General features: G+C 45.7%; 7 protein-coding genes across 7 annotated transcripts; 1 reads left to right on the forward strand and 6 right to left on the reverse strand.

The window, feature by feature from the left end:
• Positions 1-787: 787 nt before the first annotated feature.
• Positions 788-2,968, reverse strand: JR316_0005678 (Cytochrome P450 monooxygenase; the record flags this gene model as incomplete). The annotated part of the gene is made up of 10 exons (XM_047891434.1): positions 788-793; positions 876-974; positions 1,133-1,254; positions 1,308-1,328; positions 1,385-1,433; positions 1,490-1,552; positions 1,615-1,834; positions 1,865-2,423; positions 2,488-2,641; positions 2,792-2,968. The coding sequence occupies 10 exons, from the start codon at positions 2,966-2,968 to the stop codon at positions 788-790; spliced, it is 1,470 nt and encodes a 489-aa protein (XP_047748783.1).
• A 3,924-nt stretch (positions 2,969-6,892) lies between these two features.
• On the forward strand, positions 6,893-7,827 carry JR316_0005679 (FAD-dependent monooxygenase OpS4; the record flags this gene model as incomplete). Its single annotated transcript, XM_047891435.1, has 2 exons — positions 6,893-7,091; positions 7,145-7,827. 2 exons carry the CDS (start codon positions 6,893-6,895, stop codon positions 7,825-7,827), a joined length of 882 nt encoding a protein of 293 aa, XP_047748784.1.
• Positions 7,828-8,424: 597 nt separating this feature from the next.
• JR316_0005680 (uncharacterized protein) lies at positions 8,425-10,712 on the reverse strand (the record flags this gene model as incomplete). The annotated part of the gene is made up of 6 exons (XM_047891436.1): positions 8,425-8,880; positions 8,931-9,442; positions 9,497-9,822; positions 9,874-10,030; positions 10,090-10,275; positions 10,328-10,712. 6 exons carry the CDS (start codon positions 10,710-10,712, stop codon positions 8,425-8,427), a joined length of 2,022 nt encoding a protein of 673 aa, XP_047748785.1.
• A 1,153-nt stretch (positions 10,713-11,865) lies between these two features.
• JR316_0005681 (Cytochrome P450 monooxygenase) lies at positions 11,866-14,110 on the reverse strand (the record flags this gene model as incomplete). Its single annotated transcript, XM_047891437.1, has 11 exons — positions 11,866-11,973; positions 12,027-12,125; positions 12,189-12,227; positions 12,294-12,419; positions 12,550-12,598; positions 12,645-12,707; positions 12,795-12,968; positions 13,034-13,398; positions 13,656-13,799; positions 13,853-13,892; positions 13,950-14,110. 11 exons carry the CDS (start codon positions 14,108-14,110, stop codon positions 11,866-11,868), a joined length of 1,368 nt encoding a protein of 455 aa, XP_047748786.1.
• A 1,241-nt stretch (positions 14,111-15,351) lies between these two features.
• On the reverse strand, positions 15,352-17,529 carry JR316_0005682 (Transcriptional regulator CRZ1; the record flags this gene model as incomplete). The annotated part of the gene is made up of 1 exon (XM_047891438.1): positions 15,352-17,529. One exon carries the CDS (start codon positions 17,527-17,529, stop codon positions 15,352-15,354), a length of 2,178 nt encoding a protein of 725 aa, XP_047748787.1.
• A 1,783-nt stretch (positions 17,530-19,312) lies between these two features.
• Positions 19,313-20,431, reverse strand: JR316_0005683 (uncharacterized protein; the record flags this gene model as incomplete). Its single annotated transcript, XM_047891439.1, has 1 exon — positions 19,313-20,431. One exon carries the CDS (start codon positions 20,429-20,431, stop codon positions 19,313-19,315), a length of 1,119 nt encoding a protein of 372 aa, XP_047748788.1.
• A 3,614-nt stretch (positions 20,432-24,045) lies between these two features.
• JR316_0005684 (uncharacterized protein) lies at positions 24,046-25,333 on the reverse strand (the record flags this gene model as incomplete). The annotated part of the gene is made up of 2 exons (XM_047891440.1): positions 24,046-24,461; positions 24,526-25,333. The coding sequence occupies 2 exons, from the start codon at positions 25,331-25,333 to the stop codon at positions 24,046-24,048; spliced, it is 1,224 nt and encodes a 407-aa protein (XP_047748789.1).
• Between the last annotated feature and the right edge of the window lie 1,405 nt (positions 25,334-26,738).

A 26,738-nucleotide genomic window follows, 5' to 3' on the forward strand; every position in this document is an offset into this window, starting at 1 on the left:
GCATCATAACACCTTGCCACCGAGCGGAACGCTGGTTAGAGGGTCAGTATCCTTTAGTAGTAACGGGGCTTTGTTGATGGTAGAAGTCTTTGGGAATTGTGCCTAGAGGAAAGGAAGAGTCGATTTGAAGCCTTATAAAACATGGGTTTGTGGCACTCAGGAATGACAGAAGGATAAACGATGTATAGGGCTACCAGTGCTCAGGTGCGTCAGAAGAAGCAGTGAAAATGATCAATCAATCATTTAACGCTTTGGAACATTCTTGAAACGCCTTACTTGAAGTGAAATGAATGGGGTACTTTGATAGTTTTCCATTTTGGTAGACTGGAGGTGGCAGCATATATACTAAAAATAGGAGCTTTGGTGGACCCCATGTTCTGCCCATCACTTAAAGTTAAACACGGCATCTAGTCTCTGGAATCCCACCGTCATTCAGGAGAGGGCACGAAAAAGTTAAAATTTTAGTCTTTTTTTGGAACCTCTCCCCGTGGGGGGCATAAGGCCCAATTGTTTCCGAAGTTTCGAAATCTATCTCTGATGAAGATAGGGGCGTTATATATGAGTGAGGACACTTGCAGGTCAAGTGAGTGCAGGGACTTCGAACTCTTAGTAGTCTACCAGCAAATTTATTCAGCATAACAGTGATAGATTATACATATTGTGTAGATCTTGAAATAACATTTTACCTTGAACCCCACCCAGTAGACCCACTGCCAGTTAAACAGGATCAAGTTTATTGTATGCATTCTCAATGACATCCATTCTTTGATTATCCCTGGGGGTGATTTTACACCTAAAGGGCTTAGGCGATAAAGTAATTCCCTTGCGTAGATGGTTACATGTAATGCATGTATGTGATGTAGGGGTCCACTCACGTCTTTGTACTCGACTTCTATTTCTCTCCAGTGCTGGGTTACCTCACCATCAATCGGGGAAATGTCGAATGCCCAAAGAAGACGCATGACGGCAAGACTCTGTCAGCAATGATTAGAGCGAACACAACTTCGAGCGACAATGACTATACAATGTTTGATTTTGCGAGGTGGATTCCGGGGCATATTCGCTAAATAAAAGGGAAGCCGGCATTCAATGTGCCGTATATTCTATTGAAAGTGAAGGTCTAGAAACGTACCTTACCACACCCAAACATAAAGTTTAGACCGATCGTGTAACCTTTGTTAAGGCCTGGCTTTGTCCCATCTGGCGTCATCAAGTACCTCTCTGGCCAAAACTCTTCCGGCCGTTCAAACAGTTCTGAAAAATGCTTTTAAACATCGATAATAATTAAACAGCAACACATTACACACCAGGGTCGTGCATCATTCCCCCTAAGAACGGTAGAAATACTTAGACGGTGCCCAAGTTAACGGGGTAATTGACGTACACATGTTAATGAAGATTGTAGCACCCATTGGAATGATATATTCATCATACTTGGAATGACAAATGTCAAGACGCACACCAATCCGCAGAAGGAATATTTCCTCACTTGAAAGTCTTTTCCTGCAGCGTGCGGTACTCCACTTGGACCAACAGATCTTATACGAAACACCTAGTTGATTCAAATGTCACCAATTTTCAAAATGCAAATCTAAAGTGGTACAAAGAGCAAACCTCTTTTATTAATGCTTGAACGTATGGCAAGTGATCTATATCGGAGGCAAATGGAAGTCTTTCCCGACTGACAACAGCGTCAAGTTCCTCTTGCGCTTTTTGCAGAGACTCAGGTGATTTGAGAAGGCAAAGAATTAAGGATTGGATAAGCGCCGCTGAAGTCTCAGTACCTCCATCCAACATGACTCCTCCAATATACCTAAATGTTGCGAGGTCAGTCCTAATAAAAAAATGCAACTGTAACACCCACCCTAGCATTTCCCTGTTTACCACATCACCTGGCATTTTTTCCAAGAGGCCTTCCATAATAGTCCCTCCACCTACTGGGCCATGTCTGAATTCCTGCTCCGTGTGATCAAGCAGGGAGAAATACAACATTCGCTGAAGTTGACGTGTCTTTCTCCAGAGTTTTTTCCACGGCGCCCAGCGCTCTGGAACGTATTTGAGAACAGGGAAGAGATCTACCGGAGCCGCATCGCCAGGTGAAAGCATCTTTGTAAAATGGTGGAAATAGTCGCAAAAAAGGGTAAAATCTTGAGAGTCGATCCTAGGAGCAGGCTTCCCATAGAGAACCGATGCCATAAACGAGTACGTGAAACGAGTGATATGGGTGTAGATGTGCTGCAGAACTCGTATCAGTATCCGGAACGGGAAAATAAGTGGTATCGGGTCGTGTACTTCGGGTTGGTGTAAGATGTCGTACAATAACCGTGCCGACTCTTTCTCAGCAACATGAAGATGAGTTTGGACAGCTTGAAGTGAGACCAGAGACTGCATTGCCTTGCGCCCAAATTTCCAAACCTGACTCTCTATACAAGTATCAGCGCAAGCAATAGTTCAACATTTAAGAATTCATGGACTGGCAGCACCCACCGGATCCCGAGAATGCAAAGTAGTTCCCGCCAGTAACAACATCTAACGTGTGTGTATAAGGACGCTCGGAAGTCTCGTTAGCTCGATCTTCTAAAATTTCCTTAACAATTTTTGCGTTTGATAACACGATAATGGTCTCGTTAGCAATTTTCAGCTATTACACATATATCAATGCAGCTCAGAGGCTGGTTGCGAGTAAAACGTACAGAGAAAATTCCCCCGTAGTCTTTTGCCCATTCAGTAAACCTGGATCATCGCCTGAAATCAGCGGTAAAGAAAACGAGTAATGCAGGCAAGGTCGCACTTGAGAAAAGCGAATTTGCTGGGAATCATATGAATATTGCCGAGTAGTGCAGAAAGGTTCGTCCACGAGTTTTTTTCGCGCGGACAGTCTGGCGGACAGTCCGCCGGACTCTGGGTGTATCGTGGGTATTTGTGACCATAGTGTGACCTCCGGGCCACGTCGGGGGCCCACTTGCATGGTCACTGTTCGAGGCAGCGAGCTCAATGCTTTCCAACAATGCCCCGCCGCTTGATGCGCTACACGGCGCACGCATTGTTGTTGCCACTTGACACTACTGCCAAACACGTGAGAATTGGGCCGGCTTATTGCGGCTTCTTTTCCATTTTTGGATATTGTGGCTGGCCCAACGCAGCCACTCGTGTTTAGACGCGCTTTGTAGCGCCAAAGCTAGAAATCTCTGCATTGACATACTATGTAGCTCTCTATAGGGAGATATATGTAATATGACAACCGAAAATCTATAAATTTGGCACAAGTTCTTGAGTTTTAGAGCATAGTTTTAGCAATGAACCCAGATAACCTACCTCCTGATCCTACTATATCACCTATTGGTCTTTGTCCAGGAAGATCCAACCGCCCATGTGGAAGACCTATGCCACCTATAGCTATATACAAAGCTACTGGATCTCCTTCCAAGAGGCATTTGAAAGGATCTCTCTGTCAAACTGTATGTGTTATTAACTTAGCTTATTGTGCAAGTCTAATTAATTGTCTAGTGTTCTGATTATAGGTGTTTGTACACCTATCATCATACTCCTGCATATATATATGAGGATGCCCAACGTCTTTTGCACCGAATTAATTTTCCTGATGATCCACAGGGCTATCCTCGCACTCTTAGACCTTATATTTCCATTTCAAACACTGCCAATCATTCTTCTTCTCAGCCAAATCAGACTCAACAAAGACGAGCTCAGTCCAACTCTACTGGTGTTATTCCTATTCCAATATCAGATAAACTACTCTGCACAGTTTCTACATGCTTTACAAAGTCAGGAACCCGAACTCAAGGGAGTAGAACTTGCATTGAAAATAAATGCAAGACCTGTTGTACCAAAGCTTGCAAAGATGCCATTTCTAAGCAAGCTTTTAGAAAGGCATGTCATGCCCATCGCCAGCCCGAAAATGTACCTTATGCTCCTGATATTTCAACTCCTGCTTCTCCAGAAAGAATCTCTCAAGTTCATTCTCCTCCTCTTCCTCCTCTTTCTACCCAATCTGTTACCCAAAACATTTCTATCTCACCACCACCGAGCCCTTTCAATATTTCTGCTTCTCAGGTCTCTCCAAATCAATCCCCAAACCAGGATATGGTTATTTCTACACCACCTGCTACTCAGTTCGGACTTGGACAGGTTATTCCAAGAGGCCTGGCTCAACCTGTAGGAGGTACATGGGCACAAAAGCGAACAGGATTACTTAGTCATACCCGAAACCTCAAATCTCTAAAAGTTAAACAACATGAAATGGATGAACAACGAAAAAGAACATGTATTTTGGTTGTATATCACACTGTGAGTTCATATTCTTGTTTATATTCAAGCAGTTAATAATATTCTTCTAGAATGGACAGCCTCCTATTAGGCTTGAATATTATATACAATCCTTTCCCCATTTTCGCTTGTCAGACTCTGCTGAGTTAATGAAAAACTTGGAGCTTCAGCCAACAACCAAACTGGATTACTGGAAAGGAGAATGGGTAACTCTCACCATGGAAAGTGTTCTTACTGTTGAAAAGGGCCAAAGACTGATTTTAAAAATCCGTCCAAGCCTTAGAGAAACATTAGAGCACTGTCCTGGAATTGAAGATGAGCTCAAACTACAACCAAAGACATCACAAGCTTTGTTAGCCCAACAACACACCACATTAGTGTCGCCTATTCGTCAATCTGCAATACAGGAAGCATCTTCTCTAACAATTACACATTCTACCTCAAGAAATCGGTCTGCTAGTCCAATTTTATCAAATCATATCCATATTCCTAGGAAGAAGCGCCCACATGGATATAGAACCCCAAATTCATCAGACAGTGATTTACCCCCACCACCAAAAGTTCTAAAGAAATCTCATAACTTACCACCACCACCAAAGGTTCTAAAGAAATCTCATAACTCTACAAAGCAGTGGCCGTTTGATTTCAAGGTCTATCAAATTCACAATGGATTTCTTCAAATGCAAGAAACACTATCCAAATCTCAAACCTCTAGAAGCAACCCTTATATGAAGTCATCCAAGAAATCTGCATTATCTATTCGTCCAAGATCTCGTATAAGTGTCAAAGATGCTTTCTATGCTGCTTTTCCAGATGCTTCTTTTCACAAATCCACATTTTATGAACACAAATCTTATTGGAAAACATATGACAAAGATATTGTTGGCTATTTTGTGGACATGGGCAACTCGAAACAGGCAACATATAGGTCATTACAGGCTGCCTTAAAAAACCCCCAGGATATTCCAGATACCTTTTCTGAGTCCTCCTCTTCAGACAGCTTGGATGACTCAAGTTCTTCAGAAAACATCAGTCCTAGTGCTCGTGTCAGCCCTCTTTCCCATATTTCCTTGCCTCATATAGCTCAGTCTAATGTCAATGGTGGATTATTGACCAAAGAAAAGATATCCAGTCTCCGTCATCAAATCCAGGGTGATAAAGAATTACTTTGTTACGTTCTTATGGACCCTGAAGAAAGCATGTTTTTCTGTAATTCCAGAAAAACCTTTGAAGCTAGCTGCAGTCAAACTCCGGATAAATCAAAGAATCAACTTCTTTTAGATTGCATTGCCTAGTAAGTAATTTTATACTGCTCTTAGATGGCTAGATTTACTAATTTGTATCTTCTACAAAGCTATGGTCCAGAGATACAAGCTCTTATTATTTCTGAGCTAAGAGAAATGTTTCCTGAAGATTCAGAAGACATAGATATGTCAATTCTACAGCCTCTCACCTATGATTCAGTTATTGAAGAGGTGCTTTTTCCTGAAACAGTGACACTTCTCATTCAAGAAGATCTTCGGATTTCTATGCTAGAAGTAATGCAACTTTTGCAAGACAAGCATGCTATCACCAAGGATGCAGCAATATCTACTCCTACTATAAAAGAAGAGAAGAGTGATAGTATTACCCTCACTGGCTCTGCAAAAGGAAAAGAGCGTGCTGTTATCAGCGGTGATATTATTGACCTGACCGTGGATTCTCCAGGCCAAAAACCTATCAAGCAGGATGTTTCTGCTCATCCTGGCATTGCTTTTGGTACCTGGGAAATCATTGACTTGACTTTAGAGCCTGATTCTCTGTAGCTACAGTAGCACTTTGTAACGATTACTTATATTACAATTGAACAAATTTACAGTTAATGCCAATCCGACGACCCAGAAATTGACGAAGTCGTGAGGGCGCGTGTAGTCACATGACCGTGTGCACATCCATCGTTTACACCTCCCAACACACCCGTTCGCTGTTTCCACCAACCAAGAGGCAGAGAGTATGTTACCAGGAATTTTCGGGCACGGAAATACACTGGCAACATACTCAAAACCACATCAACAACCCCCGGTCACTGAGAGGCGAGTAGAACAGCTCGCTCGTCAACGTCAAGACTCCCTGCAAGACCCGACCTCAAAATCCGTGCTGTAAGTCCGTCAAATCACTCCATCGAAATTTTTTGGATGACAACGGGCTCTGGCTTGTATTTGTAGCCGGAAACAAGTGCGAGTTTTTTAATTGTGGTATGTCTACAGCACTCTTCCCCAAGGAATGACCTGCTCATTGCGCTCATAGCTTCCGTCTCAATAAATCCATCGGCCCTCTTTCCCTCAGTCGTTCATGCATCATGTTCACTGAGGTAAAGTTTCCACTCTCCCTTTAGCATCCTCTCGCCTAGTCACTAACTACACTATTATCTAGTCTCGTGTCTTTCTCTAGGTAGATTGGAACATAGTCGTTCATGCATCATGTTCACTGAGTCTTGTGTCTTTCTCTAGGTCTGATAACGATGACCTTCGACGACGTCAGACGGTTGAGAGTCGCGGTCTTTGGAGCAGGTGAGCTCCTTCCTCCGGTTAGTTGACTCACATGATGAACTCATAGCTAGTATCAAGGCATGGGTGGCCTCACTTGTGCCCTCTCGTTAGCACACGAAGGGTTTCTCTATATCGATGTCTACGAAACTGCGCCCAACCTAGGTTTTGTAGGAGCAGGAATTCAACTTGCCCCCAATATGGCACGCATTCTCGATAAACTCGGCGTTTGGAAAAAGATCGAGTCCGAGGCTGTCTTAGTCAAGAGCACGAGCATCAGACGTAAGTAATATCAGTTCTTGACATAGTAAATCAATGTGCTTAAATCTTCCCAGAGGGAACAACCGACAAAGAGCTCGGCTTTGTCGAGTTCGACTCCGTCAAAGATAAATATGGCTACGCTCACATGGTAGGACACCGTGCCTCGCTCGCTGGGAGCCTTTACGAAGGCTGCAAAGCACAATCTGCCATTACCTTTCACTTCTCGACTGCCGTATCTGAAGTGAATTTTGGCGGGGATGACAGGAAGCCATCGTTCTTGGCTACGCCATTAGTAGGTCCAGCCGTGCGAGTCGAGGCTGATATCATATTAGCCGCCGATGGTATCAAGTCGCTCACTCGAGCAGCAATGCTGAAGGAACTTGGTTCGACGGATCATGTGGTGGATTCTGGACAGGCTGCATATCGCATTATGCTGACCCGCGAGCAAATGAAGGATGATCCTGAGCTGTTGGAATTAATAGACGCTGACAGAGTTACTCGGTGGATTGGGGAGAAGCGGCTACTTATTAACGAGCTCGCAGATGTCATGGGTGCGCTCACGCGGACGCCGACGGACTCAGAGCTCAGCGCAATCCTGTTCTCTGTACAACTCAAAAGTGGTATTCAGAATCGGTCTCTTCCCTTTTGCGACTCCCGTTCAATATTGTCTCCACAATGCTGCCCACAACCCCACAACCTCATCTCTCTCATCAACCGGACGAACGTTTCTCAACTCGACCTCAGTGTGCCAGAGTGATGTAGAACACGAAATGCCAATGTACCCCGGAAGCATGTATGCGCATCAATACTTAGGAAAGGAGGATGAGGATGAGGTGGTAGACATGCGTGACAACAGCGCGTGTGAAGGATGTTGGGCGTTGCGGAGGTGCTGCGAGTCAAGTCAAGGTGTGGGATCAGCATGGGTTGATATATGACGCGGTGAGTTTTCGGCATGTTAATGCGATTTCCTGCCTTCAGTTTCAATGTTTTTGATTCACGTTTGTTCTGGGTCTGGTTATTGATCGAGTGTTAGCACCCTAGCTTTCAATAAACTGGCATTCACACTTCACACTTTGTTGACGCCGTGCCCATATGTGTTTCTCAGTTTCATCAGTGGCAAAGCTTATTACAGCTTATTGTTGTGGGGTAGCGAGGCAATACTGGATGCATGTTTTGAAAAACTGCCGCTTGTTTGATAACACCAAGGATCACCCCTGGGCCGGGGTTATCGTGCGAGCGGCAGGCTTTCAAGACACAGAGCAACAACTAAACCCGGATTGCTGCTTGTTCACAACAACTAATGTAGGTTCCAACATGATTTCTAATGCTCTTTATTACAACTTCCTACATATCACTAATCGACTCTGGGTGTATCTGGCTTGAGTAAAAAATCCCTTGGGATTTCATGTGGATTTTTCCCTTTTTTCTCCAAATCCTTAATGATGTTTCGATTTCGCCTCTTGATTAACTCGTCCAAAAAGAATTCATATCTGTCGGCCTGCATCTCACGAACAATGGCTTGATACCCTCCTAGCCAAGCGTTGGCTTGTTCTGCTGCAGATGAGTTAAAACGCCACTTCCCATCAGGCGTCATAAGCTCGGGCCATTTTGCTGGGTTACAATTGGCATTACATTTGTCGTCTTGAGCTTTATGTTTACACTTGAAATGGAATACGTCAACGGGTAATGCTGAGTGGGAAAAGTACGTGTCTTTCTCCTTTTCAAGCATTAACATAATTCGACAGTTATTGTCGTGCCAAAGAACTCCTGGAAGAGACTTTTGGGTAGGAAACAAAGTCTTCCAAAATGTCTGAAAATTAAATAAGCAACAATTCTCTAGAAGCAAGAAAAATGACGCACCCGTACTCCGTTTGGGGCCTCTGAACCATAGAATGTTGCTCGTCCAAGAATTACACCACACGATGCCACACACAGCTCTTCATTATGAGTGCGTCGCCTTCCAAACCGAGCTCGCAATGTTTGATTACCCTTCTCTGACTTCTCGTCACAGACACCATTGGCGTCAATCAAAACCTCTTCATCGCCAAATATGGTTGACTGGCCATCATCAGTGGAAAAGGCATCAGTGGGCTGTGAGGTTTTGAGACGGGCAAGCCGAAGTTTTAATTGAAACATTGCTTTATTGTGGATATCGTTGTATGCTTCAAGAGCTCGGTGATCCTTCAGACTGCACGTTTGATAGCCCTCATCAATGGGAGCTGAGCAGCTAGTAACCGCACAGATAAGGTTCTGATCTTTATGTGTAGGGCAGAACCGATGTTTGACGGAATCCAAAGGAATATCGCAGTCATGAATAGAGCAGGTAGGCCGTCCAATAGTTATGCCATCAGTAACCACAGAACGAAGGAAAGCTAGAATCAAGCATGAGTTATATATCACTAGAATCATAAATTTTCAAAATTTACTCTGTGTTCCATCGGGCAAATCATTATACCAGCAGCATAAATCACATACATGGTTCCAAGCTTCCTGACCAGTCCCTGCCATCCAAAGGTTCCGTCTCTTTAAGGCTTTTCTGAGGCGGATGGCTTGACTAGGCGCTACATGGTCAATTTGTAAGACCTCATCTTCTTCTTCCGAGTCTTCAAGAAGCCAGAAGAGACTAAGACCATTCCATACGTCATTGTGTTCTAGCACCATGCTTTTGGAATATGCTGCAGGAAGAGAGGATGACAGGGACTTTGAAGCTATTGCTTCATTATAGATGCGGGCACAATTTGAAGCAGAAGTCCTGTACACTCCAAGTTAATGGAAGAAATTCACAACAAAAGAAAGAAGCTACCAAGACGTCAACATCATTGTCGTAAACAATTCCAACGTGGCAATGTCCATAAAAATTCCTTCTGTAACATGCAGAAAGGTGCGATGTATACGGTAAAATGTCCGAGTGGATTGTGCTCTATCTACCCAGTAGTTAGGGTAGTATCGAGTTTGGCATCCTGCGTTTATTATTGTTAGAAGGGGGAGTTTCAACAAAATAACAATACTAAACACATACCCGAACAAAACATTGAAGTAGAAATACCCGGGATGGGTCCAAATGATTGTGTAAAAACAGTAACAGAACGGCTATGTGCTTCTTTCAGTGGACGTCGATGGAGCTCATCCTTTTTAGAAGTCTTGGGCTTGATAACACATCGTGGATCAAGGCAATGACGAACAGGAGGCATTAGATGATAAAAGGCTCCGATTTTAGAATTAGTAGTGGTTTTAGCTTGATATATATGCTAACTCACCTATGCCATTCTGTCTTCCATAGTCAAGAAAGCATTGAATATGACGTTGACCAAAGGAATGAACACAGCTTTCATCAACCCTAAAATTCCACGCAATATTGGCCATTGCACGCCAAATAATCTTCATAGCCTCATGATCGACACTTAAAGATTGTGCGAGAAAAGTGTGTACGTTCAGACGCAACCGTGCTGGACATTTGTCTTCACCCGCATCAGATTCTGCTAGTCCTGGTTGTTGTGACAGACAGATTGTTGGCTTTAGGAGTTGGATAAGTTCAATGAACTTCAAACATCCTTCAAAGTCCAAATATTTGGCAATACTAGCTTGGATTTGAAGGATTGATTGGAGAGTAGATGAAGAATATGCACTAGATGAAGAGGACATAATGGTTGCAAGGTTAGAAGTTGTTCAACGATGTAATTGTATTAGCATTTTACATCTATTGTCTACTAAAACAGCTACAATAAATACTACCTAAACGGGCCTTGTCTATGGAAGTAGCACACCGCAGGAGTAACTGGTGGAAAAGGCGGAAAAATACAGGAGAGGCGGGGTGCCATTAAAATATTAACCAGTGGCACTTAGCATTCTCATGGCCAGGTCGGGGGCGGGGGGCGGAGGGCGGTAATGTGTCGGGGAAGGCCACTGATCGCTGTAGAGCAGAGTGAGCACGGCTGTCACTCACCCAAGTCACACAGGCCCACCCAAAGGCCTATGAGTCCGGCGGACAGTCCGGCGGACAGTCTGGCGGACAGTCCGCGCCATTTTTTTTCGCAAACCACCTGTCCTCGAGTAGTGGGAGTGTCGGAGGGCCAGGTGGTAGGCTTTTGTCGCGTCTGCCTATCTTTAGAAGCTTGATTAAGGCCCACACAGCGCTGCATGCGAATAGTGTGTAGAATTTAAGGTTCATTTTGGAAGGTACGGATTCGAGATAGTCTGTGTGGTGGAAACCGAAGCAACAGTAGAAGAATAAAAGGCCGAGAAGAAGTCACTTTATAACACTAGGAGTTTCTCAGGGACCGTGGAGTTCGAACAGTGCAACAGAACTTCGAAGTATCCATATTGGGAGGGAACAGAATCCAATCTGGGAATGGCGTTTCAATCAGATAGGGTCACCTTTCAATTGTCATTCAAAATGAAATTTCAAAAAACGAAAAAACGAGGCCCATTTAGTCATGGTATTTGGGCGGAGATCATACTGCTAGTTTGAATTTTGAGGTTGGTCGCAAACTCTCAGCCACTGTGAAGAAAAAAACTGAGCCAAACGAAATCTGTGTCATGATTGTAGTCAGAGGACAATACTCAACTATCTGGGTTCTTGTATGATTCAGTGACAACGTGGATGTAGTTGGCTCTCAGGTACTAATCACGGTAGAGATGCTCGGAGATCTCCAGCGGTGAATGAATTTGGATTCAAAAGCCGTGATTACCCGGCATACGCCGTGTGCACATAAGTTTTAACTCTCTTGTTCTTCAACAGTTGTTAGTAAAGATGTACTCTGTATACACTACCGCTTCTGATATAACAGAGGTCTCGCTAAGTAGTGGATACAAGCGTACTATATGCATCTTCAATTATATCCACCCTAAATTTATCCCTGGGAGTAATCCTGCACTTAAATGGTTTAGGCGATAAACTGATCCCCTTTGATAAGATATTTAGATAGGATATAGATATGCAGCATAAAATCCGCTCACATCATTGTATTCATCCTGTATGCCCATCTGCTTTTGTGCCGAATCACCATCAGTCGGAGAAAAATTAAATGCCCAAAGAAGACGCATCACGGCAAGATTCTTATTATCATAATGAAATCAGTCAACGATAATTTTTGAGAAATACTAGGTAAGTACTCGTACAATGTTCGAGTTCGCGAGGTGAATCCCGGGGCATATGCGCTAGTAAAATCAACAGACAATTGAGCACAGGTGCGTTGTGATGTGGTTCGATAACGAGGAGTATACCTTGCCACTTCCAAATACAAAATTTGGGCGGGTAGTATAGCCTTTTTTAAGGCCTGGTTTTGTTCCGTCGGGGGCCAGTAGAAATCTCTCTGGCCAGAAGTCATCCGGCCGTTCGAAAAGATTTAACTATAATCTAAGTGCCAAGTATGCGTGTCAGCATATGTCAGGATATTACTTACCTGGATCATGCATTATACCCCCTTCAGTCGGTGTATAAGTATTTCAGAAAGGCCTAATTTTTGCACGAACAACCCACATGTGTTGATAATGATTGGAGCTCCTTTTGGGATGATGTACCCTCGATACTTATGGAGCCAAAATAGATTGGTGGAAAGACATATTAGAGCTCACTTTACAGTCTTGGGACGCTGTATGAGGTGCGCCGGACGGTACGGCAGGCCTACTGCGATGAATCTAAAAAATAAATTGAAATCACTCCCTTGCGAGCAACAAAAGGAGCATCATATTAAACAAACTTCATTGATTATTGCTTGGACGTACGGTAGGTTTTCTATATCGCGGGGCTTTGGAAGCCTTTCTTGACCAACAACACTGTCAATTTCCTCTTGCGCCTTTTTTACCGAAGCAGGAGATTTGAGCAGGGAAATAATCAACGACTGCATGAGGGACGCGGAGGTTTCAGTGCCTCCATCCATCATGACTCCCCCAATGTACCTATACGTTCAATAAGCATCAGTCATGCGGAAAAAGTAGGTACAGGTCAGAGGTCAAGCACGTACGCAATCATCTCCCGACTCAGACCAAGTTCTGACTGCTTTGCTAAAATATTTTCAACAATCGATCCATCTCCTAGTCCAGCGTTGTAGTTCTTCTCTGATAATGCAAGTAGAGAGAAGAATAATTTTCGCTGAAGTATCCGCGTCTTCTTCCAGAGCTTCTTCCATGGTGCAAATGCCTCTGGAATATATTTTAGAATGGGTATCAAGTCGACGGGAGCAGCATCGGGGGCTACCATCCTCCCAAAATGACGGAAGTAGTTGGAGAAGTCAGAAACGTTGGGTGAATCACATCCTGCTTCGGGCTTTCCAAAGATCACTGATGTTACCAAAGCGAAGTTAAATCGAGTTATATGGGTGTATATGTCCTATACATTTATATCAGCATGCCGCAGCGCACAAAGAACAACAATAAATATATTTCAGGTTGGTGTAGAATGTCAAACAACAACCGTGTCGACTCGATCTCTGCCGCAGGATGATGTATATGAACGGCTTGAGGCGACACCAGTGGCTGCATCGCCTTGCGTCCAAATTTCCAAATGTGAGCATCTGCAACCAAGGCAATTATGAGTATATCATTCGGCAGGGATCAAAAAAGAAGAGAGTTTCGACCAGAATTAACAAGAGCAAAATAGTTGCCTTCAGTTATGGCGTTTAACGAATGCAGAACAGGCCGGTTGGACGTTTCATTTGCCCGGTCTTCTAGCAGCTCCTTCACAATTGTTACATCTGACAGTACAATCATCGTTTCGTTTGCTACTTTCACCTGAGGCGCCAACGTCAGCAAAAGGCATAGAACCATCATCAAGGAGAAAATACCGAGAAAATGCCACCGTATTCCTTGGACCATTCTGTGAGTCTGGAATATTGTCTGTAGTCAGTGGTGAATGGCTAGTATCAGCAAGATGAGCCAAACTTGAGAAAAAGAAATCGATAAGGGAGCAAGTGAATATTTCCAAGAATTGGGATGGTCGGTGGGCCAGGTGGTAGGCTCTTGTCTCGCCTGCCCATCAGAAGAAGCTTCAGCGCAATCCACACAGCGCCGGAGGCAAATAACAAGGAGATTTTTTGGTACATTTTGAGGGAATATATTTTGGTCCAAAGGCGTTTTATAGCGGGTCTATCATACTATCGAAGTCCGGCAGCAAAAAAATGGCATACCATGAATGAGGTAGAGGCATATATCGGTGGCATCTGCATACCGATTCTGCGATGAGGCCAATGAGTACCGAATAAGTGTAATATTAAAGTACAGCATGAGGGAGAGGTTGTTGCCTTGTATCTCGCTTGCCTACTCAAATTATGTACGTTCCATGAACACCGATGCATGTCGGCCCCGAAAGCTGTATTGCCCGACAGCTGTATTGGACGTGGTTTGGGACAGCATTTGTGAAAAAACCCGGCACAAACGTGGTACTGAACTGTGGAATTCAAAAGGTTGAAAGGAACAAAAACACTGAAGTACTGACCACTTGTAGTACAACGTAAACGTTTATCTCATCTCGTCGTTACCTTTCCCGAGCCCATTCCCCCGGCACTTTGCACGGCCTGTTCCTGTCGTCCGCAAAATGCAGAACATATCTACACCTATCAGAATCAGTCATTGAAAAAATAGTATCATTCAAACCAATATAAATACATAAATCCCAAATACATAATAAGTAATACATAGTAAGGAAACAAATCGAGGGTCCTCAATTGGCAATGTTCTAGAATGTCTGAGCTATTTAATATCAAGTTCCAAGTTCATGTTCCAAGCCAAACCAGATATCATGAAGTGTCCATGGGATTGCAAGATAGCCTTTTAGAGTTGCGTTGAGATTTGGATTGAGATTAATAAAATAAAAAAGAGGAGGAGAAAGAGAGAGAGGAAAAGAGAGGAAAATGGTACGTAGGATAGAAAGAGGAGCATTTCAAGTTCGAGGAGGCAGTGACCGACAAACAGAGTAGTACTTAATTAATAGCAAGTAAACCGACAGACAGAAAACACGGAGACAAAAGGAAGAAAGAGAAACGGGGGAGAGCATCAAGCCTTTAGCAAAAGAATGTACACAATAAATCCGATGCAGCGAAAAAAGGAGGTTTATGTGTGGTGGTGTGTGTTCGTTTCGTCGGGTCACAGCAAGGTGAAGAATCGTGAATTCATAGATAAAAAGAAGGAAGATGGAAGCAAGATGAGTGGGGGAAAAATATGTGAACAGTAAGAAAATGGCAACAAAAAAGGAGCGTGTCCCATCATATCTCGTTCAAAAACAAGAAAGCCGGAGAAAAGGGAAAAGATACGAAAAGCGAAAACATAAAGGAAGAAAAGGTTGGTGTCATAGAGCAACGCCAGCTGCACCCCACTCGCCATCGTCCATCTCGACCGTCTGTCTCCTGCGAACAACCTGTCTACCACTCCTCGTCGTCACCACCGTGGGCTGTTGCTGCTTGGGTTCTTCATACTCCTCCGGGTCCTCCATTTCCATCCCAATCCCCATCTCACTTCCCGTTAAATTCAACCCAAGCCCCAAATCCTGCTGGCCTGCCCCAGGACCACCAGCACCGCCCTCACGACCTCTTTCTACAACCCTAGCACACTCGGCCCCAGCCTCGCTGCGCAAGTGCCTGTTCAGCGCATCCATCCTCGCAAATTGTTTCCGACACCCATCGCACTCAAACGGCCTGAAATTGCTATGCAGCTGCTCATGCCTCTTGCAATCGTGCTGCCTCGCAAATCCCTTGCCACAGCCCGGCCAATGGCACTTGTACGGCTTCTGCTCATAGTGCGAGCGCAGGTGGCCCTTGAGGTTGAACCCCCGCGTGAACGTCGAGTTGCACCCAGGCACCGTGCACGCAAAATTCGCGTCCTGCTTGCGCCGCCGGATCGACGCGTTCGCCGTCCGCCCCGTCGTCACATTCTGCTTCGCAATTGGGTTGCCTTGCGCGTCTGTTGCCCCCACGCTCGCCTGGCTGCCTGCCCGCCGTCGCCCACTGCTAGGTCCTACATCGCCACCGCCATTCGACGACGCCCCATCGTTGATGTCTCGGTATGCCCCGCGCCCGGCGATTGGAACCTCCTCGCTGAACCCGCCGCTAACAGGCGGCTCGCCAATTTCAGGGCCTGCCAGTCCGAGATTATGTACGGCATGCTGCGAGTGCGCACCGCCGAGCGTCAACCCACCGCCTCCACCCAGCCCCAACCCCAGCCCAAGACCCATTCCCATCCCACCACCTCCATACCCACCTCCACCACCACCCCCATACCCATCATCCTCCACCAGCTCCTCATACCTCACCCGCGGACTCGCGTTCGGGCTAGGATACGGGCTGACTCTACGGTTCGCCGTCAGATGCCCAGACGGCGACACACTCAAGCCCTGCAGCCCATCCCCACCCAAACCGAGACTGCTCCCACTCCCACCACCCACACTCGAGGACCCGGCTCCGACGCTCGCATGGCGCGAGTGTCCCCCATGCGCGAACGACTGACTCCCCCACACTTCCGCGCCACGATCCGACCGGCTGCCGCTGCTCGCGCGGCGGAAGTGGCCGACATGCACATTGGGCGGAGGTGGCAGACCCAGGCTGTTGCCACTGCTGCTCCCGGCAGCACCACCCCCGAGAGACAACGAGCTGCTGTGACTGTGTCCTGAAGGCGACAGCGAGCGACGTGCGGGCGGTAGATTCGGGTGTAGGAACTGCTGGCTCTGACTCTGACTCTGCCCCTGCAACGCCGCCTGCTGCATCGAATGCAACTGCGCCTGCTGCTGCTGCATATGCATCTGCTGCTGACTCTGTGAGAAATCCGGATATATACCGCTCATTGAGCTTGTGTGTGCATGCTGCCCTCCTTGTCCTTGAGCCACACCTCCTCCCTGATACACACCGACCCCAATCGTAGGCACATTCAGCCTCACATCCTCCGACCTCGACACTCTATGCCCGCCTCTGCCAATACCCAAGCTCAGAGAGTCCGACACAGCGCGCCGGATTGGGTCCGCAGGCAACAAAAAGTTGTTGTTGTTATTGTTGGTCATGCCCACGCCCATTGTTACGTTGGAGCCAGGATTAAGGTTCGGAGGGGAAGGCGAAGATGTCTTCGTACCGGATGGAGAGGACGAGGACGAGGCGCCCATGGCGCTGGTGTTGTTGATCGTAGGCGATGCATTCGTGTTGGGGTTCGGGCTGCCTCCTCTCGACGCAGACGCGCCACCAAAGCTGAACGATTGCATCTGTTGTGCCTGCTGGGCAGCCTGCATCTGCATTTGCATCTGCAACTGGGCATGCGCCTGCTGAGCCTGCAGTTGCTGCTGCTGCTGCTGGGCTTGCAACTGCGCCTGAGCTCGCATCTGTTGCTGGCGCGCAATCGCCTGCTGCTGCTGCTGATACTCGTACGAGCCCCACGTGTCCGAGTTACTCCGCTGCCTACCGCCCATACCCAACCCCAAACCGAGCCCAAGGCCGAGAGTTTGCGACTGTCCCGCCTGCGCTTGCCCAGATAAATTGTAGCTCATATTCTCCGGGAACACAAAGCCTCCACTTGCACTCCCTCCTGTACTTCCTCCAGCACCCGTGGACGCCGACGACGGCGCACCACCGCTCGAAAGCCCCGCACTTCCCAAGTCATTGCCAACATTTGGCAGTGGAACTGGCAGCGGCAAAGGCGATGGTACAGGGCTCGTGCCATGACCCGCCCGGGTGGGACCAGCATACGGTGATGCATGGCGCGACGCGGGCTGCGATCGTGCTTGCTGGTGTTGTTGTTGCGGGGACAGGCTGGTTTGTTGTTGTTGGGAGAATGACTGCTGCAGCGGCGGCGATAGGGACTGTTGGTGCTGGTAGAGGTCGTTGTTGTCATTATTGCCGTTGTTGCTGTTGCTGCCAGCATACTCCTCGGCGCCTGAACGGTACACACCCAAGTGTCAACAAAAGATGACGATGCCAAAAAAAGCGAAAGCGGTAACGATAGTGATGAAGATGATGAGACGCCCCCAATTAGATGTAAAGGAGGGATAGCGAGGGAGACCAACACGATGATGCGACGACAATAACGGATGAGCGTCAGAAAAGCGACAAACCATCATAAACAATGCCATGTTGATGGCGACGATGTAGAGGTAGTACGTACGATGTTGCCGTAGTCGCCGTCAGTCGTTGTTGTTTGGAATGGTTGAGGTTGTATAATAGTGGCGATCCATGACGATATGATGCGATAGGTGACAGACAAAAAAAGAAATGAAAGGAAAGATTCAAGTACAGGGGATACATGTCCGAGGAGGATCGGCAACAGTAGCGCAATAACCGATGGGCAATGGGCAATGGAACGAGACCAGGGGGAGCAGATGTGTGAAAACAGACGGAACAAATGATGTAAACAGGAAGAAAGGATAAACAAAGCAAAGAGAGCAAGGAAGCAAGTTGAGCAAAAATGATAAAAAAATAGGGAATGAAGATAAAGATAAAGGAATGCAAGAACAATGCAATCAGAGGGATTGGGAGAAGGAAACAGATCATGCCGCAGTGATGAATGAATGAATCATTGAAAGGGACAGTGGAGAAAGACCAGATAGAAAAAATAGACGGAAAAACCATTGCAAAAAATAAAAAACAGGAAAGGAAAGAAATAAAGGAAAGAAAATGACAAAGCAAAGCAAAGCAGAGATAAGGTTTTAGGAAGTAGCCAGGCAGTCGATCATACAGTATGTTGAGCCATATGATTGCGACGACGATTCATGTAGTACAATGTCAATGTCGTCGTCAGTCATTGTTGTTGTTGTGGTTGTTCCAAAACATCGGCAATAGTAGCCCAACAATGAAAGGAAAGTTGTAAAAATCCAAAGAAGAGAAAAAAAGGCAGAACAGGCATCGAGAAAAATAAAAGAAAAAAGGGTAAAGCACAGAGAGAGAAAGGGAACCAGCAAACAGACAATCAATCATACCGTAGATTGTGTGGATGCCCGTAAGTCGTCGTCGTTATGGTTGATGATAATGATGGTGTTGACAAGGTCAATGTACCGCATAACATATACCATTCAGGGTGTCGATGCCGTCAATAATCATCGTTGTTGTGGTTGATGATGATCCAAGTACAGGGGTAGATGCCCGAGAACATCGGTGGCATTAGTGCAACAACGATTGGATAAGTGAAAAGGACCAGGGGAAACGAATGCACGGTGTGATAGAGGCGATAACAGAACGACAAGGAGCACAAAACAGACGGAGCGAGCCGTTGTAAAAAAGATTAAAAAAAGGGGACATAGGAAAGGTAGAGATTGATTAGCAAGATAACCCAACAAATCACAGGCGATAAGCCAGGGAAAAAAACTGACCTTGGGTGAGCGTTGCGAGAGTTTGCTGGAAAGGAACATTGGCATGCCCATCGCCTCCACCACTAATGGGTGTTGCAGGAACAATGTGAAATCTCGGTCCGCCGCCTCCGGCACCTTCAGCATTCCCATTATTCCCCTCCATATCGTCGTCTCCCGGGGCGTTTATCTTGGGCACAGCTGTAAGCATGCTGCTATCTTGCTGCTGCTGCTGTAAGATACTTGGTGCCTCGTATTCGTCCGGCATGAGAAGCCTGGGTGGGCTCTGCGGCTTCTGTGAGGGTAACGGAGAGTGCATCCGCAGATTGTTCGGTGACGGTGAGGTGTTTGGGTTCGCAAAACCACCCAAGCTGGCCGCAGGCAACGGTTGCGTGCCCCAGTTTGGTGTGTGCACCGACATATTCCCAAACGAATGTGCTACATCGAGGCGGGGCGACGGGTGGGGCTGAGGGTTCTGCTGTTGGTAGGGTTGCGGGGACGGTGAGGGGCGGGGCGACTGGCTGTTCCCGTGCAGCGATGCGACTGAAGACGCGCGCGAATGTCGACCATCTCCCCCAGCCCCACCGCTACTATTGTTCGTTGCAGCATTGCTGTATGGATGTCCGATATCGTGCGGATCGCCGCTGCTGCTCGCTGGTGAGCTGTGGTCAAAAGGCGACCCATGGGTTCGGTGTTGTTGTTGTTGCTGCTGCTGTTGCTCTTGCTCTTGCAGTTTGTGCTGCTGTTGGTCTGCAGGTGGTGAAAAGTGTGGCGACATGTAATCGGCATCCTGCGTGAACATGAGCAAAGATGAGGCCTGGTTGGTCGACCCAGAAGGGGCGTCATAGTCGGATGGTTCGTAATCGTTCATGGCGTGGAGTTCCGACAAGATATCGTAGTTTATATCCTCTCCCGAGAACGAGAGCTCAGAATGCTGCGAAAACGGAGAGTTGTAGTAAGAACCGTTGTAACTGGGAGTGTGGGTGTTGTTCGGGTCGGCGAGGTTGAAAGATGGGTTGTCAAAGTCTAGATCTGCAGGCTCACGACGCGGTGAAGGTGGAACTAGTTTAAAGTCGCCTATATAGGGCGAACCATCAGTTGTAGCGTCCATGGCGTTGCTGTGTCTGCAAAATGGTCCAAAAGTAAAGAGGGAACGAGGCGATGAGCGCTCGCACGGCGGAGTCTCAATTTCTTCTCAATCAGCGCTTATCTAATCATCTGGCGCTTGTCGCTATTAATAAAACATGCCAACATCAACTTGAAGTGCTGTGCACCAGGAAACCCACAAACATAGCCTTTACCCCTTCATCACCCCTTCTGAGTCCTAACTTAATCCTTGTACAAACAAAGCATGTCGATTTATCCCCATGTTGTCCAGGACTCTACCAGCCCATTGCTGAACATCGTGAATGAACCCTCTTTGTTTTTCATTTCCGACCAGGTAAGTCTACGGGTCTCCGGAGCACCTGTCGAGCCTATATTCCTCCATTTGCTCCGAGATCCTCTTCGCAAACCCAAATTTTCCCTCGCCCGCCGCAATGTCCGCAAGTGCACCCCACATTCATCAATTAACGACGGATCACGGAGTGGTAGTCTCCCAAAGCCAATGGGAATCCTCTGGCGTCTCGTTGCACACAAATCAAGAAACGATCTGCTCTACGATTCGTCCATTCATCCAACCGAGCAGTCAGTCAGTCGTCAATTCACCGAGACAGAACACCACAATGCACCACAAACCCACACTCGCTGTGTTATGACATTGTCAACGCATGCACACCCACGCAGGGCAGAATTAGAGATGCTGCTCAGAGTAAGTGCAGCCTATGTATAGTATACTCATACCAGAAACACCCGCTCGCTCTGTGAGTCGAATTTACTTTTACAGAATTAACCCTGCGCATCGCTTAACCTCCTTTCCGAAAAGATCATCATCGTCGTCGCCATATTTATCGTCATCACATTCACCCAAACACTTCGATCATGATCATAAGGCTATGCCTCGATTCCCACCACCCAACGGTCTGAGTCGGTGTTACTCGGCACAAACGGACAGAACGTTGGTTCAAAAATAGCACAACACGAAACGCCTAACAAAGCGTAACAAGAGCAAGAATAATATGACGTCTGTGAAGTAAGTAAGCAGGGGCAGTACAGTGTCTAAGGATAACTGGAAATGCGTGTATATTATAACCCAGCAAGCAGAAATGCATAGCTTGGATTTGTTATTTATTCCTGAGACTGGGCCGGCGCAGTAATTCACGATAAGAGTGCCAGATATCTATACTGACATCCAACCGCAAATCCAGACCACACCCAAACAAACAATTCGACCGGCATCGAGCATCCCAACTTGTAATTATTTAGTCTTCATATTTAAATACTGTATGCACACATGCCAGTCAGTTGGTTTAGAGACACCAAACTCTGTACATCAGGTAACGATAGGATTGGATGAGAGGAACAATCAATTCAAGTCAGCGATCTAAAGAATAGGCCCAATTCAATAAATTTACTTTACGTACGGTGTGTATGGAAGTATGGACATTGGTCAGTGACAATGCAAACTAAGTAGAAAATGGCAATTTTGATAGGTTCAACCCAGGATCAATCTGCGAGACGTATTTCGCGCTTTTGCAACATTGATACACGTTTGCAGGTTCGGGCTTAGTAAATTAATTAGGCCAAGGGCCAAGGCGAACAGCAGGTGTAAAAAAAGAATGACCTGAGAATGTCAAGGGCGCGGCGTGAGGCCAATACAACGCCGTCAGGCTTTGAAAATGGTTGCTGTCCTCCAACCAACAAAAAGCAGCTGCATGGTGATGGTCCAATTATTGTGGAATATCGACAATGTTTGCGGTGACCTGCTAATGTAGTTCATTTTCCAATTAATGCGGAATATTAAAAACGATTGCGGTGATCTATTACCTTAGTTCTCTGCCGCTGTATCCGAGTCGTGTTCCCGTACTTTGGATGGAAAAGTACGCTCAGTGATATATTTGTTCTTAGAGATAAGAGATAACACCACTACCTCATGCCTCTGACGGGTGCCCAAAATTCCAGTTAAAACATGCTTCTAGTCAAGGTGATTAGAATACGTAGTTAGGAGAATATCATTGAGCTCTGAGCGACTACCCACAAGTCAAGGTTTTTTTTGTGTCAACTTTGGTTTCTATCAGAAAAGATGAATGACAAGTCTCTACGACTGCAACGCAGTTGGCTTCCATATATTCGTATCTGGCTAAGCAATAATCTAGCCTTAACCAAACGGACGTGTTTCTTTTGGTTGACATGGTGAATCTTTAAAATAACTCGCAGCGCAGAAAAGTATTCAACATCGATACTAAGAAGACCTATCACCCTCATCTCATGCGAGATATGTTATGAGATTAGTGAGTCACCAGTCTTGTCATGGAGGATAGTTACTGTAACCACTTCTCAATCTTGTTGTTTCCAAAATCTTCCAAGCATTAGGCACCGTACTCATGTCTTTCAATGGCAAAATGGACATCAAGAAGTACGCCAGTCTCCAGCGGGGACTGCTCAAGGTATTGCGGTTTCCCAGTGACGGGCCGGGGTTCGTGTAGTAACTCATGCTAGCCATTTAGAAGTTACAACAATACTATGGGCACATTGAATTACCCATACTTCATTCAGCCGCTCAGTAAGTACGGCAACGAGGAGAAAATGTGTATGCTGTCAATCAATGCTGGCGCTTTGTATCCCTGGAGCTGAGGCTAGAGACCAGTGACGACGCTGTTTTGTTTACTTTCTCTGAATCGAATGGAATTAAATTATCCGACCATAAATTTCCCAGAGATGCGACGTACATGTTGTATGTACGATTGGATAGTTGTGAACGTCAAAAGATACAACGGATTATCCATCAGACGTGGTCCGTAACGAGATAGGCATCTTCAACCAACTTGAAATTGATAATTCAATGTACAACAAGTCTTTCAGTCGTGTAGATCAGAATTTACGTATTGAAATTCTGTTTTGAAAGGGAAATGAAAGGAGATCAAAACTTAAAGTAGGATGACAAAGAAATACTTGAGGTTTGGCCTATAGTTAATGTCCGATTGCAGGTAAAGTTTGATAACAATATATAATATTCAATGCTTTCCAAGCGTCTGGCCGAATAATGGCGGGACATCGGGAATTGTAGATTGTACTTTACTTCAACCACAACTTAGTAAACTATTCTCAGGTACCAACATCCGTCTTGAATGTTGAAGTTACTACTATTGGAGTAGATTGACGCATATCCCTGGCCGAAATGGATCTAGGACCGTGAGAGGCGCGCGTTTACCCCGACGTCGGGCACGGATTCGTATCGTGGTCTGTCTACGAGAGACTAGGCACGGATGCAGTTGATCTATTTATAGGTTGATCCGTTGATGGATTTGCTCCCCGAGATGTCAGTGAGCGAGTCATTCACCTTGTCATCGTTTCTCTTGGTTTCCTTCGCTATGAGTGGTGTGAGATTTAATCCTGTCGTCTCATCTAAAGGCATTCAATACAATCTGAGAATTATTTATTATATAGCCATTCAGTACTCGAACAGTATCATTCCCCTAAGTTAAGTACCTATGTTTCATTCGAACTTATGGCAAGCGAATAAAGGTTTGAAAACAAATGAAATTTGTACAAGAAGTGTAAAAGTTCAATGCTTCAAGAACACATGCTCCTTGTTTTTCCAATAGAGACCTATAACAAATGATGGTGTTAGTCACAGGTAAGGTCGAAGATCGTTTTAAAAGCTTCTGCCGATTCAAGTGCAGCCAACTTTGGCAGAAACAGCTTTCGCAATGTATCGCAGGGCACGACAAAACTGATTTTGGGATCAATTTTCACATGAATCCTGAGTGTGAAGCGTCGCAGCGTTGATGTCCAGCCGGATTTAAGAAGAATGCGTTCTAATAGATGCCAGTCGCTCTCAGGAACGTTGTACTTGCAAACTACAACGAGCTCGAGGTCTTTTATGTTGTGCCCGTTTTTAACTTTGGACAAAAGGTCAAGCTGTTCGCGGAGAGGTATCCACGTTTGGTCTTCTCCCTCATCCTGGAGAACAATCTTCAGAGATGTTAAGGTTTCAATGGAAGGCATAACACATTTCGATATAAAATGTATATCGTCGGGCTCTAAATATATTCCAGAGAAAAAATAGGTTACTTTTTTGATTGAAAAAATGAACAAATTTCTCACTTTCAAGATACAAACAGACGGAGTTCAAGTTCTTGGCATGTCGAAACATCTCCAATGCAATTGCTGAGCGCTTCTCAGTAAATCTGAACTTTAGTGTTTTCAAATATTCAAAGTCGAGTATCATCGAAGGGCGTGATATGGTGGTCTTGAGCATGCCATCAGCGTCGTGGAGACTGTCGCAATCGACATTGATCTCCTTTACCCGTACATGCCCATACAAATCCAACATCTGTGGATTGCCCTCGAGATCCGGGCAGCCAAAGTAAACCAAGGAAAGAGTTTCTAAAGCAGTGCGCGGAAGCAGATGGAACACGTTAAAATTGGTGACGTTGTTTAAAACCAGATTTGCGAGTGTTGGTGACTGGATGAGGTCAACGAACATAGATCGAGTGGACGATTCCAACAATCTCCAATTAACCCTCCATTTCAGGCGATCAAATGCAGTTAACTCTTTAGAGCAAAGGGTGAGAGTTTTGAGGTTCGAGAGTTTCATGAATGCAGATCGTTGCTCCGGGGAAATTTCATACTTCTTATTTATAGTTGTAAAGCATAACTCCCGCACGTAATTGGCGATATGAGGATGGTTGTTGATAAGCACTACAAAGCAATCTAGGTGCTTAGTATCCCAAACCCCCAGATCAAGAGAAATTGAGCCGAAAAGATATTTGCGACAGTGATGAAGAAACATGGTGTTGACCAATGAAATCAACTTTAGGTTACAAATAGAGCTTGGTGTCGTAGGGCACGCAATGATGTCAACGATATCTGCAATGACATCGTACGGAAGGATTCTGGGAAGAGAAGACATAAGGCGTGAAGGCTGAACGAGTAATAGAGGTTGCTTGGAAATGTAGACGAGTGACAACAGCACAACAAAAAGCCTGGAAAAAAGGTGCTGGAACCAGAGAGCGTCTTTTAAGCCTGAAAAGATGCCACTGCAATGGCCCCCATGACGATTCCATTAAGTGACGGCCCAACTTGAGGTAAATGCAAAATTGTGGCCCATTACATCTTTCCAAGCAACAACAGTAGGGTCCAAGCCCTAATAACATAGCCAATGGGTTGTACTGACACAACGACGATGAAATGGGTTGCCCGTGGGCCACTGTTTCTAACGAGATTGGAAGGAACTTCCACAGGAGGCCCAAGAAAATTTTGAGTTCGTGAAGTTGAACCATCACATGATAAAAAAGTTGCGACACGTGTTGCCTCCACCTCTCATCTGCTGCGCGTTGATCCGTTGGCAGTGTTTATGGATGGGGTCAAGGTGGTTCAACTTGCAAAATGATGTTACGAGACACAACGTATAACTAATTGCTGTTTTTCTAGGTCAAATTATTGGTAAACTAAGATTCCAAAGTCCACGCACTCGCTGGACAGTGGACACTATAACTGCAACCTCATTTCTACATAAAGCCCCTATCATCAGGGCAGGCCCTAATGCCACCACCGGACCGAGAAACTATAGTTTGACTGATTCGCGTCTTTCTTTTCTGAACAACGATGGGATCCGACTCCTAAGGTTAGACACCGCTACTATTTTCAGTTATGGGAAAACATGTGGCGCGACTCCCAGTTTACCATTATTGACAACCTCGCAGAATCGAAGGTACCGCATTCATTTCACTTCCTGCAACGTATTCCAACTTGAAGCCTAGGAGATCCGCCAGTCTTCACCTGGAGCGGGTACTATGAGAATGTTCTAGCGGTGATGGATACACTTTGTACTTCTTCTGACGCAAGATGCGTGCAGCATTGCTATTCAACCTGCCACGCCTCAGCGCCACGCCATTACTGCACATCCCTCTTGTCAGGTTTCAACTCGGCTTCTTTCTTATCTTTTCCCAAAGCCTTCTACTGCTACTAAAGCCTCGTCACCACTATAGATCCTGACCCTTTGGTCATCTTTTAGGTGGCGATTTTATCTAAAGGTATCTACGATGCTCATCATGCTGCTCGTTACATCTACTATGGCTTGGATGATTTCCAAGCTGCTTCTTATTGGAAAACGACGCAAAAACTTACCACCCGGACCTCCAACATTTCCTATAGTCGGCAACATGCACCAAATCCCGCTGAAATTTCCATTCCTTGAGTGAGTCATTGGCTTGTTTTGCTCAATCTGATAAGCGCTAAGTTGCACACATACGACGTATACTACTGCTAATTAGATTTAGCAAGTTGGCCAATCAATATGGAGGGATCTTCTCTGT

This window comes from Psilocybe cubensis, chromosome 5, assembly GCF_017499595.1.
Source record: "Psilocybe cubensis strain MGC-MH-2018 chromosome 5, whole genome shotgun sequence".
Taxonomy (NCBI): domain Eukaryota; kingdom Fungi; phylum Basidiomycota; class Agaricomycetes; order Agaricales; family Agrocybaceae; genus Psilocybe; species Psilocybe cubensis.